Here is a 13,933-nt window from a genome sequence, read left to right on the forward strand (position 1 = left end):
TTGCAAGCATTACGAAAACACGGTTCTAAACTTTCCCTCGTTTCGTAAATTGTTCAAATTACGCGTTTCGAAACTTCCTGGACGTCTAATTTCAAATTTTAAAATTTCCTGCGAAATTCGTTAATATTAACAATGGGAACTGAGAGAAACAGTGGGCTGAAAAACATTTGATTCTTCTTTTGCTTGGCCGTTCGTGCAAGTGCGTTCATTGGTCTCGTTGCCGTCCACGTGCTGCAGTTTCCAAGAGAAAAGAAGGTAAAGTTTCGTGAGCGGGAATCCTGATGACGTACCCGGTTGTTTCAACGAATTTGTATGCTCGTACCAGGCCAACTTGCTTGTTTCGTCTTCGTTAATAATCACGTGCTTCTTTGGCCTAATAATTGGCCAGGGACACGAGCTGCATTCTGTCTCCATGCGCGACTCTAGTTCCTCTCGATCGAATAATTACCTGCAAGCCTGACCAGCATTCGGGCCCGGTAACTTTTCGAAAACGAATCATCGGTATACCGATCGACCGCTCGAGGTCCTACTTTTCGTGCGTTTCAAGGCAATTAAGAAGATTTAACTTTATCGAGCTATTTAAACGAATGTTTCCAAACTTTTCAAGTTGCGCGATATTTCATGTTACAAAGTAGCCGTAAAATTTAATTTAAATCTTATCCTTCCGTAGAACGACTCTAATCTTTCTACGAACCGGTTTTGTGTCTCAATTTTGTTTTATCGTTGAAATTAAATTTGAAAAATTACAAAATAATACGTTCGAAGAATTTCAGCTCGATTGTTCGCAATGTTGTGCACAAATATGGTCGATAATTAAAGGCATCGTGATCTATGTAAAGTCGTATCTGTATAAAATCGTGTTCGTAGAATCGTTGCGGTGAAGAATTTTCAAGTAGCATCGACAGAAATGAATCCGGCAAGTTGTGTCCGTAAATAGGTAGATGGAAGTGATTAGGACGGAGGAAAATGGATCAGTTTCAAGTTGGTGGAAAGAAAGTTAACGAGATTCTAAAACTCCGAGCGATAGTCCACGTGACGATACCTGAAATTATACAGCACCATCACCGGCAGTCCACTCTTTGTTTTACTTCCTACATAAATTATGGATAATCTTCTTAGTTTCATGCCTCCCTTGAGGAACTTCCACTTCCGATGATCGCGGCGAAGATTAAGTTTGAATTCGAGAATCTGCGCCGTCTTCTGGTAACGCCGAGATCTTTAACTTCTTTCGTTTTCACCGTTCCACTCATTTTCATACTATTTTCGAAACGGATCCCTGGCTTAATTCCCGTTTGATACTCAACTTTCAACACCGGCTGAATATAATATCGTAAATTGGAGAACTTTCCTCTACCCGGATCGTAACTCGTGTTCCGCCCGAGAAATAAAATGTGTCTCGTATTTGAGACGAGATTAACGGCCTTTTAACGCAATCATCTTCCAACGATTATTATTCACACGATGAATTCTAAACATATTTAATTGGTACGCGTACAGTTTTGAACGAATAATATTCTTTAGAACAATTCGTCTTTCTTTTGTGATCCAGTAAGTATTTATGCGAGAAGAAAAGTACTTTTTTGGCCGTACTTTATTTAAAAACATCGAGCAAACACTGTGAATTTAATAATCGTTCAACAATCATTTAATAACTTTCATCTTTTAGTCACAAGGTTAGGTGACTCTCTTCAAGAACAGAAAAATACACATGTTACACGAATTAGCAAGTATTTTCAAAAGTTAGGCAGAATACGAAGTCAACAATATGAATTAATAAATAAAACATAACTTTTGTATCTAATTGAAGAGTAGTCGGAAATAAAGTTTTATTTGACCTGTTTAATTTTCAAGAAAACTTTAATAAAATTTAAATAAAAAATTGATTCGTATAAGAGTTACTCGGACTGATAAGCCTTTAGAAAGTATCTATACTTTTGCCAGTAATGTTTATTTGAGACTGTTAAACGATATCAAAATTTAAGCCAATGTAGAATATTTGTTCAATGTGGTGCTTCTCTTCGTTAATATTATTCATAGATTTGTGTCAAATACGTATATCAAAAGTATAGTAAAATGTATGTATGTCATAAGGTGATTGACTCGTAGCACTGGAATACAAAGGAAAATGGAAATGATAGCTCCAGAGAGTATAATAAAAAGCAAGGAGAAACAAATCGTATATGGTCAGACACACTTTCAACTGAAGTCCGTATTTATGTTGCCGCAAGCCAGTCTCAAAAATTCATGTAGTTCCTTCTGTCTTTTCACTCTTGCGTTCAACTTTCTGAGTTTGTTCTGTATCATTTCTTTCACATTGAGAGCATCGATGTATCAGTGTCGAACAACAATCCGAAGCTATTGAAAAATGGACGAATTTTCGAACAAAAGCATCAAATTCTTGTTTGATTGGAAAGTAAGAAAATTTTTAAAATTGTATTTCTATTTAAAATATCGTACGTGTTTCTTTAAATGGTTGTAACTTCGCGAAGAAAGATGTTTTTTTTAATAAAGTTTCGCTTATTTTGAAGATAAATAACCATACCTTTCGATACGGTTAACTTCATTTTCTATAGGCTAAAAGCCATGTTAAACATAAAAAGTTTTTTTAATTTGACAGCCTTTCCTTTAAGAGGGGATTTCGCCTCTTTGGTAGCGACCACGGTAAAATCAATCGAAAGAATAAAAAAGTAGAAGGTTTAAGCTTCAAGTGGCTCCCTATCGTAGCAGTTTTCGATGAATATTAACAAAGTTATAGAACTTTGAATGTTATCATTTTTTAACAGTACTCGAGTGATTCTAATTCGATGGACGAAGACTGTGGTACTGTTTCTTCGGAATATTCCAAATAAATAAACATTTGTACGATACAGAGATTGAGAAAGGTATCTATGGAAGAACTTGTTCCGTTCAGTGCTTACATACGTGTAATTTAAAGTTTGTGGTAATTTCTGTTTTGAGGGAATTGTTTCGCGTCCCTTGATATATTAAAGTGTATTTGTAGCTATCCGCTGTTGGGAAATTCTATCAAACTTCCGGAATCGGATTCTTGCCTTGGCGTGAATCGACGACGTACAGATTTCTAATTACACTTTCGTCTGGTGGACTAGAATCTCGTTTCACTGTCGCTGTTATTTATGTTGTAACGTGTCCAAAGATACACGAACCGGCGCGCTCCATGCGAGATGTTTTCGCTAAAATTCCACGCCGAAGAATCTTCTTCAAATTAGTATTTGCAGTCCACGGGACAATAATGGACGCGGAAATGTATTTCAACATTCACATGGAATGTTTGTCCAAAATTCTGTTTTTCTATCAACGTGGCGTCTCGTGGTTAAAATTTTACTTCAATGTAAATATCAATTCGAACAAGAAGGTTAATGGAAACGCAGGAGAGTCGTTTCGCATGAATGAATAATAATATCTATGACAGCTGCAAATTGAAATTTACATCTTTCGTTCTATTTCCTGCAATTTAACGTAAATACGTAAAAACGTATGAAAGTACATTTTGCACGTTCTCGTGTAATTTCGTGAAAAAAAATTTCGTTTGAAAGTTTCAAAATTTCTCTTAGGTAAATAGATACTTTCTGTTGTCGTTTTTCTACCGCGTTTTCTGCCTTTTCGAAAACAATTTACGAACATTTCCCTTTGAAATAATTTTACTCCTGGTGCGCGCACACATGACCGTCTCGATATCCACAGTTTGTTTTACATCGATTTCAGAGTTGGAATATTTTCAAGACATTAGGTTCACTTTGCAGTAAAGGAAAGAGGTATCATAAAGGAGCCGATAGCCACTTGCAAATGCGAATCAATATGCGGAAATGATAGTCCTTATCTTACTCTCGTCACGAGAATTTGTCGTGCCTTGCGTATTCCCCGTTTTAGCATCGGTACTGTTTAGTCGTTGCTTACGAAGTAGTATCGCAGTGGTGAAAAATGCATATTAATGTTTCGTGAAGAGCGTTTCAAAGCAAGTAGAATCAGAATGGTAAATTTGCACGAACTTTTCCAATTGGCGTTTTTACACCGACACTTTGACCCGAGGAAAAAATTAGAAACCTTTGCGTAAAAATACGTTCGTTTCAAAATTCACAATTCTCTTGATTAATAATTTATTCGCCAGTAATTGCAATAATTACAATTTATTTAGTAATTATTAAAAGAATTCTTATATTATATTTTTCGAGAAAACTATCGATCACTTTTAGTCCTTCAATCTTGTGCTCATTCAAAAATGAATTAATCCAATATGGAGAATATTGCTTATAATTGAGAAGCAATTCGAACAAAGTTCTACGTTTGTTTTCAAAATTTGATTTATCTAGTTTTATTCGTGATACCTTCTAAGATTAAACTTTTCAAAATTTGACATATTTTACTCTTTCGTTGTATCTATTTCATTAATTTATATTAATTCACTATCGACTGTAAGTAGTCACGTTTCTATATATCTTACAATTATTTAATTGCCTCTTGTTCCTTTTATACAATCTTATACCTTCTCTCATATATATATTTCTTTTATAGAGGATACAAATTAGAAATCGAAAACTTTATAATTATACTCTGACGTAGAAGAATCTTATTGTTATCCTCCGTTCAACGTCATAAATTATTCTCAGTATGCTCACGATATTATTGCTCTTCGAGCGCTTTAAAATTCATCGATTTAACCGAGTTGTATACTCCACGCGCATAATTTGACGTAATTGCTAAACAATTGTCAAACGAGAGTCACGACAAATCTGTTTGGTAACAATTTAACAATAGTGAGAACACTAACGCGAAAGAACAAAAGGATACAGCGCACTATGCATTTTTATTGAATGTTGGCCGAGAGTTTTGCGCGTCTGGTTGGAAGTAATGGAAATTTAGTGAATGCGTAGGATTGCGGGGTGAAAGAGAAACGGAAAATAAAACCTAAACCACGTGTTCGAGACTTGGTTCAAAAATGTTGCGCTGGAATTCCCGAATTCGACGTGTATAACTCGCGTGTACGTACAAGCGTTCTCATGTGAAATTGGAAACCGAAATGCATAAAATTGACGATGAGCATCGGTCGGTAGCCGTGTTTCCGCTTTGAGCGTTATGCTTTTTTTCACGCAGATTTCTACAGCCGGAAAATGTTTGCACGAAAATGTCATTCGTGTTAAGTCTGGCATTAAACTAACGTGCGCGAAAAACGTTGCCATTTGCCGAAAGCGCGCGCGAAGTACATCGAATGCTTCCCTCGCGAATCTCGGGCTTGCTAATCGTGAAAATGGCGATAATTGTGAAAAATCGTTCGAAGCAAATTTTTACGTCGAATTTTAGTGTCGCTTCGTTGTTGATCATCTTGCGAAACATTTTGTACCCTCTGTAAATTAATTTCGTGTTGTTAAACTTCAGTGAGTTCGGTAAGCTTGCAAGTTCATTTGTAATTGGAGAAGAATCAGAGTACGTCAATTAGGTATTAAGTAACGAGTAAAATAGGTCTGATGTGTGAGTATTTTCTTTTTGTAAAATTTATGATAACGTTCGATTTTATAATGTTCGATAAAAGGTGTCAAAAGATGTAATAATTTGTTCGTTGAATTTCGTATTTAGTGTAACAGAGAATCATTGAATTTTATTAACGAGATCAGTAAATGTTTGTTACGAACTTAAAGAATACTTTTTGCGACGATACATGTTTTTCTCTTTTGAAAGCGAAATTTGTTAAATTTGATACAAATTTTGAAATGAAAATTTCTTCCAAGTTAATTTTTTTCCAGTATCCATTACATTATTCAAATAGAATATCAATAATATGATACAACGTTTATAACTGTTATCGATAAATGATCATGAAAATTCTTCTTGCTATTTATGCTAATTAGAGATCGTACTCGCTACGAGACTAATTAGACGTACCTCCCATTTCCCTCCACTGAACGTCCTCGCTAGTAATTACTCTGACATCAATCAAGCCAATATTAAGGGATGGCTACCTGTGCAATTATATATACTATTACTGGACACATTATATTATACATAGGAGCGTTATAATTGTCTAGAATTGTACCTGCGTCACACAGAATAAATTCAACTTTTTCCAAGATACATGCACGTCCAATTTACATTAAAGATAAAATCGCGACAATATCGTCATTTTTTCTCTTTACTCTCAATAATGTTTATGAAACTGGATGACGCAAAGCTTATTTTAAAATATAAAAAAAACCTTAGTTTAATATTTCTTTGTTTTGTTTCAGAGACGATAATATTTCTTTGTTTTCGTTTTACAACTCTTTATCAAATTTCAATATTTAAGGGACTTCCGTTTGAATTTTTGAAATTTTCGATAAGGTTTTACAAACTTCACGAATGAAACTTGAGTATTCTTTAATAATTTAATATTTTCTTTAACAATTTGACAATTTATGATTTTTTAATCTCGTAATTAAGAATATTAAGTGAGAAGGTTCAATCGTTCTTTCATTCAAAGTATTCATTTTAATATTGCTCGACATCTTCAAGTACTAATTCGTGAAATTTGTTGTGGAATGTTCTACATTGGTTAAGTTCCACGTGCACATTTTCCAAAAAGAACGGAGAACTCGAGAAAATTACCGTAGCACAAAACATGGTGGAAATATTGAAAACTTTGACGGTCGAGCCGCGCGACTGTCTTTTTGTCGCGCGGATTAATATCATCGGTACCAAAGCACCGACCAATACGAACACAGTATTGAAGGGCTGCGTACGATAAATATCGACACTTATACGAGGCTGGGGTAAACATTGGACCGAACGTGAAAATTACCTGCCGACTGCGAGGACAGTTTTAATCGGCAAGGGATTGCCGCGTCATTTCCAGTTTTACAGAAGGCGCGAAAATAAAAATGGAAGGACACCCGCGTGTTCTTCAATAGGAAAAGAGGAACCAAAGAGTGTAAATTTTGCGCATGAGGATCGGAACGATTAATACTTTTAATTAATTTCAATCGGAATAGAAACAGCTTAATTCGTGCGAGTAAATTGTTAATTTATTAATCGATTCGAGCAATTTCTTGTGGTAAAATGTTTTCAACTTTGTGCTTTCGGGTGTACACAAAAATTAGAAATATGTGTACTGTTAAAAAAAAATTACTGACACAGAAATAATGTTACCTTTGTACACTGTGGTATATATGTAATAAAAACTAAAGGGAATATTCGTAGAGAAACTTTTTTTTCGTAATGTAATAATATGTAGTCGTAGTTTAAAGAAAAAATTACTACCGAAAGAAAACTTTTTAGTTGAATTACACCGTAGACTAAATCTTCGGTATATATTTATATTAATGTTTCGGATTAACTCAGTTTACTTCAGTTTGTGTTTCTACTTTGAAATTTAATTCATTCGGTTTATATCTATGCGAATTTAATTAGGTATTTAACATTTCGGACTAAGAAAACAAATTAAAAGGATCCTACCGTTTCGTCTAACAATATTCCCGTATTTGATGTACAATCCTTTGTTAATCGATTGACAGATTTTCACATTTATTTTGCACTAATAATAACGATGATAATCAACAAACGAGGATTGCTAACCTCTTCTGGAAAAATGTTAACTTTTATTATTTTCCTCGGTTCGGTAAACGCTAATGATCTGTACTAGCAAGAAATAATAATTTACTTCGCGGAAAAAGAACACGAAGTATTTACTAATCACCGTCCGAAAAACCTCGTTGCAATAATTAAAACAGCAATGAAACATACCGCCATAAACGACGTGCAATTAGAGTGTCCTATAATTGAGCAACGATACGATCGGTGGATTGAAAGAAAAAATTCTCCTCAATGTGATCGTAACTCGTTTTCAATTAACTGCCGCATCATCCAATTAACACATGATCGTCCCTAAGATTAACCAGTTCTATGGAAATCGCTGTCGCATCACTCTGTCGAAACCGTGTTCGCGATTACCATCGACATGGCTAACGACCTCATTAGTTTTGTGGCATATTATGCCGTGGGAAATGAAACACTGATAGACGTCGAACCCATGCATCCTAGAATGGAATCGCGACGCGTTAATTAATTTCTCGTTTTCGTACCGGCGATACTTCGCCGCGTCTTTGGACAATTCATAGAACGTCTACGAATCTCATTAAATCGTCAGCAACTGCTGGCCAAGCTCTTCGTTAACCGAGAAATGTGGTTTCATCGATTCTTTCGTCACACGGTTGACTTTTTCCCAGAGAAATGCTGCGAATTGTAATTTAATGGCTGAAAAGAAAGAACAATTTTTAAATTTTCGCTGCTGATTTCGTTCTGCAGCGATTCTCGCTGGATGTACACGATTCTTTAACTGTTTGTAGTGTATCATGGACAATGATTTTTTGATTATTTAGATCGGTAAAGAGCTCTAATCGATCCAATCTCTCCAAGGTATTAAATCTAACAAAGAATAAAAGTATAATGTTGTACGTGTGTTTACCTATAAATTGTAAGCGAGAAGTACGAATAGATTTTTAATATACATAGAAGAATATACATGTTATTGCCACTGAACGAATCTGGGAAACTTATTGCAATGTCAAGCACGGAGAGTTTATTACAATGTTCGTGAACACTGTGAATCATAAATATAGAACCACATTAAAATCGAAAAGGGAAAATCATTCACCAGCCTGAAATGTTAACCCTCGTTGGTACCATGTCTCGTTTCATAGTTTCCATTCACTTTTTGGAGTTTCTTTGCGCAAACGATTCAAACATGTACGGTTTTTCTCGAACGCAGAATCGCATAACGCAGCAACGCGTGCAATATTACGTAGAAATTCGAATTGCGCGACACTTTGTTGAAATTTGACACTGGAAAATTGAATCGAACAATTGAAACTCGTTTTGCGATGAAAGCGCTGTCTATACAATGAAGAAATTTCAAAGTTCCTTTGTTTGCTTCGTAAAAACCGAGCGTAACGTTGAAATTTCATTTGAACCGTGATATTTTCGACGATTTTTAAACTGGCGGAAATTTCTTTCTGAAAAGTTTCATTGGACCTGCTCGATTCTATTCCACCTTTAGCAAATGGTAGGAGAAATGGTCGACATTAATTATTTCTCTATGACAATTCTCACCCGTGCATCAGACTTAGACTATCTTGAACGAAAACACTGGTTTCTCGTTCTCTCGTCTCGAGAGATTTACTTATATATTTACGTTGATTTACACAGAGATACGTTCGTCATCTGGTTTAAAATCGAGACGATTGAACGATGACAGTAGCGTCGATGAAGTTGCATCGAAGCTGATCTAAATCCCGAAATAAATGTCGTAAAGTTTGCTGGGCTGGTTAACATTGTTCGCCGAGAGGTTCCATTAAAGAGGGACCGATGAAACGACTGTATCACTTTTCATTGCATCATCACTCAAATCACGTCCGACGATAAACCGTGTCCGTTACATTCCTCTGTTCCAGGCGATGAAGATGAGCAAAGTGGGCAACCAGACCAATTCACAGGACCCACAGGCGGTGAATTCCCGGGTTTTCGTCGGGAATCTAAACACGTTTCAGTGCAGCAAGACCGATGTGGAGCGAATGTTTCAGCGCTACGGCCGTCTGGCAGGTAGGTTCCTCCCAACGAAATCACATAAATGAAAGCCCGGATCAGCTTTCCTACGTTTTAGAGATTCCTTCGCGTCGGACGTCAGATTTTTTTTTTTAACGGCGGTGAACGATGTAAGCGCCGGAACTCGAGGCCGGGAGGCAACGAAAACCATACCCGAGCGATCCCTCCCCGAATTAATCAGGGTATTAACCGTGTTTCGAAAATGAAAAGGTACCGTTGCCTTTAACACACCCGTGACCCTCCGCGAGGAATCAACACGAACAACTATCGCTTACACGGGATCGTACAAATGTTACAAGCCATTTCTGTGACTTGATCGTCGATTTTTACGAAATAGTCGTTCGACGTTCTTTTCCGCTCTTGGGGGTAAATTATTTATTCGGTCCAATTTTGGACGAAACTTCCGTATTTATCGTTGTTCGTCAGGGAATACGGGTTTGATTGAAATCGATGATCAATATTTCGGAATGATTTAGTTAGTATTGTGATAGTTTGAGTGAATATAATTCGGGAAGTAATATTGATGTATTTTCAAGGAAAGTTATTTTTGACGCGTTCAATTTCTGTATTTATCGTTGTTTATTAGAGAATATGGGTTTGATTGAAATCGACGATCAACATTTCGGAATGATTTAGTTAGTATTGTGATAGTTTGAGTGAAGATAATTCGGGAAATAATATTGATGTATTTTCAAGGAAAGTTATTTTTAAAGCGTTAACATTCGTGTCGTTAACCCTGTGGCTCGTAATTTTTCATTCTTCGAGAGCGAAATATGATTTTTGAAACGTGAATATGCTAGTATATGAAGTATTTATGACTAAAATGAATGTATAGAAAAATTAATCACGACGAAATATACACAAGTGTCCAAATTAATCGAATTATATCAATATTATCAAATCAGACATGTATATAGAACTTTTTAGTGTCCGAGTATCTTATTTTCGGAAGAATTTTTATTCTTCGATAATTACGTTCTGTTATCAATTAATAACAGTATCATGAGCGAAGTGGAAGCTTTCAAGAATAAGAATTGAACGTGTCACTTTTTATTTATTTTAAGGAATCGATGCTCGAAGTATGACATTTGATATAATAGATAGAAATGTATAGACGATTAAATTTTCCATCTTCTTTTTACTTACATTACTGTCATTCTCAGAGTCTTGCGCGTACAATGAATCTTTTTCCTCAACATCACAATGTCTATAATTATTTATCATCGTATTTTAAAATACAAAAAATAGAAAACTACGTATACCGTAAACGAGGTTTACGTATTACATTCCAATAGAAAATCGAACATCGTATTTGATGTAATGTTACATGCACAAAACAGAAAACTGATATTGCGGAAGGAGTATCGGGAGCGAAGAATCTGAGATAACGTTTGTCTTGTTGAAGAGATTCGTCTCGAATCATCGGTTTCGGAGAACTTGTGAAGTTGGATAGTTACAAACCGAGCAAAGTTGAGGCGATTCAAAGATCGGGTCGGATAATAGGAAAAACTCGCCCTGTTATCCGGTATAAAAACGTGGAGCCTCGGTTCGGACTGAGAAAAATAGCGAGTTGGAAATAGGATTTTCTCGATACGCTCCGTCCACGGTAACCCAATTTGTGCCGTGATAGCTCCTTGACCTTCGATATCCCGATTGGATATCCGTCTCTAGTTTCACGAACCCCGATGACTTCATTGCTTTCATTGTAGCACTAACTTCGTTTGGGAAACCTACTTTATTGCGAGGAACTAAACCCGCTATGGGGAACGATAATAAATTGGAACTACGAAGATTGTGTTCGCCACCGAATTCGGTTTAGATAAGTAGTTTTCATTCGGAGGAAACATTTTTCTAGAAATATTATCGTCGAGAATCGCGAACTTGTTGACCTGTTACTTGTTCTTGGATGACAATTTGTTGTAAATCGCGTTATTGTCTTGTTCCATAAGAGAAACTATTAGTGTGTTTATTCAATTTTTATACAACTTGACACGCAGATATTTCACTGAAGTATATTAGACATCTTTCTTTTCTTATTTAAATTTACAATCCTGAGAGATTAAAATTAAAAATTTTAGTCGAATCACGCTATTCTATATAGTTTTAAAGAGAAATATTGATTCAAAATCTTCACGATCTTCTTCTAGGTTATCATCGATGTCAAATAATTTCAATTTGACAAATGGTATAGATTGACAGAATAATTGAGGAAGAAGATAGATAAAGAGTGATCAGATACCGACTATAATTATTAGAAAAATAAAATTGCTCATTGTTTTGAAAAATAATATAAACCGTTCTTTAATAAATTATTGATCAGTTTTCACTCCTTGATCGTATCAATCGATAAAAGATATACTCGTTTAATATTTTTCAATCGTATATCTGTGTGCCAAGTTCCACAAACATTGAAAGTTTAATCGCTTGGGTCATACTCCTTGTTAGTCCAAATTGTTCTCAATAGTTTCGTCGTGTTCTAATATTTCACTATTTCTAATATTTTTGTGTAAAAGTCGATTTCACTGTACCTTGTTGTATATCGTTTCTTTTGAATTGTTGCAAGAATTGAATTCGGTATTTTCATTCTCGTAATGTTACAGACCATAGTATAATAATTTTCCGAGATCACGAGATCGTAAAACTTGATGAGCGGTAAGGTACGTCGTGGATGAAAGTGTGACACTTTTACTGGAGCAAGTTTCGCGAAACTCAATTCTACTTATACGAATTTCGAGTTCCTTGGAGTCTGTTGCGTACAGCTGTCACTGCTTCGCTACGCGATCCCTGTTCGGTGTTCCCGAAGCAAGTAAAATTAAGGCGCACTGTATGACCAAGTTTGTCCTCCAAGTTGCGTAATGCATCTCACATTACGCTTGTAATGAAAACTTTCCACGTTACATTTTAAATACTTCGATTAGTTTACAATCGTACAATAAATAATAAATTCAAATTCTGTTTCTTCTTCGGATAAATCAGTGCATTGTCGCTCAAGAATTATTGAAACATTAAAGCTTAACGAAAGAAATTTTGCGAAGATGCTACGCGAAAATTGTTTAAACGTACAAAGTAGCACGAAATATCTTCTTATAGTTACATTTGTAACGAAACGTGTTCCATTTAAGGAATTAGCGGAGCTCATCGTCGAATGATTGTTTTTAACCGATTTACTGTGTAGTACTGGCTGTCTGATCATAGACCGACCTTGTCTACTTCGCAGTACTGTAGAATTTATCTACTTGGATCGATGATTCTCTATTTCCAAACTCCAAATATAGTAGAAGCTCCGTTACATGTATCAATAGTAAGAGAAATCTATTCTGGTACGAAATACTTGTTTATTGTACGTAAAGGAACAAATAATACAAAGGAACGAATTGTTTTTATTTCAGATATCTATGTAAATAATTCCTTCGTCCGATGCTACGAATGCTTCAGAGATTATTCATGAAAACATTTTTGATGTCGGAAACTTCAGTCTTCTTTATACTATAGCATTGTTGCTACTGTCCTGGTAATTTTTAATTTATGAATTGTTTGGGGTTTTGATTATGGCATTAGCCCCACATGCTCTGATAATATTATTAGGGATAAACGCATACGTTGGTACTTTCATCCTGAATTGCGACGATAGGATTTAGATTTAATTCTAAAATAGATGTCCAACGGTTTGTCAAATTTCGATTGTTTTTTCATTACGAATAAATAACATATTTTCTTATCTCTGTCCTATAAATAGCGTATTTGATATTCTTTAAATTTCAGTTAGAAATAACAGATCTGTATAAAAGAACAGGAACTTAACATAAAGATTAACCGTTGTAGACGAATTGTTCAATAGGAGTCAGGGATATGTTACAGGAATATTCGATGTTCGTATAATTGAAAGTTCGAGTATTAACGTGGAGTAGACGAGTAATGGGTTTCGAATAAAAAAGTAACTATAGATTTATTTTCTTTTCGATAACGCAGATTCTTTCAAAATACAGATAGAAATTTACATTGATCCGTAGTTTACACTTCCAAAACGCGAATTAAAATCAACCAAAGTCCTCGAACAACAAACGGTGAAGTAATTTACATGACTTTCTAAAATTTTCACTAAACAGACAGAAATACAAAACTTTTTAACACAGGTTGCGACAAAATTAAGTTTCAATTGTTAAAGACCTAAATTCGGTAAGTAATTTCAACGAGAATTTCTCAAATTGACAACTGTATTTACAACTGTGCCTGTATCACCAGACAACAATACACTCGAAGAAATAATACAAAATTCAATGATCACGATAATATTGGGTCGTTCGGAAAGTCATTTCGTCTTTTTTCCTGAAAACGAAACACAATTTTT

At 35.2% G+C, this 13,933-nt stretch overlaps 1 protein-coding gene across 5 annotated transcripts in view; it reads left to right on the plus strand.

Moving 5' to 3' along the window:
- The window catches only part of LOC143149144 (uncharacterized), a 266,938-nt gene that overhangs the window by 81,146 nt on the left and 171,859 nt on the right, over nucleotides 1-13,933 (plus strand). For all 5 annotated transcript variants that reach the window (XM_076316263.1, XM_076316267.1, XM_076316264.1 and 2 more), the window contains exon 3: nucleotides 9,435-9,582. In XM_076316263.1, coding sequence (XP_076172378.1) covers nucleotides 9,435-9,582 — 148 coding nt within the window. The remainder of the gene's footprint in view (nucleotides 1-9,434; nucleotides 9,583-13,933) is intronic.

Source organism: Ptiloglossa arizonensis, chromosome 7 (assembly GCF_051014685.1).
Source record: "Ptiloglossa arizonensis isolate GNS036 chromosome 7, iyPtiAriz1_principal, whole genome shotgun sequence".
NCBI classification, from domain to species: Eukaryota; Metazoa; Arthropoda; class Insecta; order Hymenoptera; family Colletidae; genus Ptiloglossa; species Ptiloglossa arizonensis.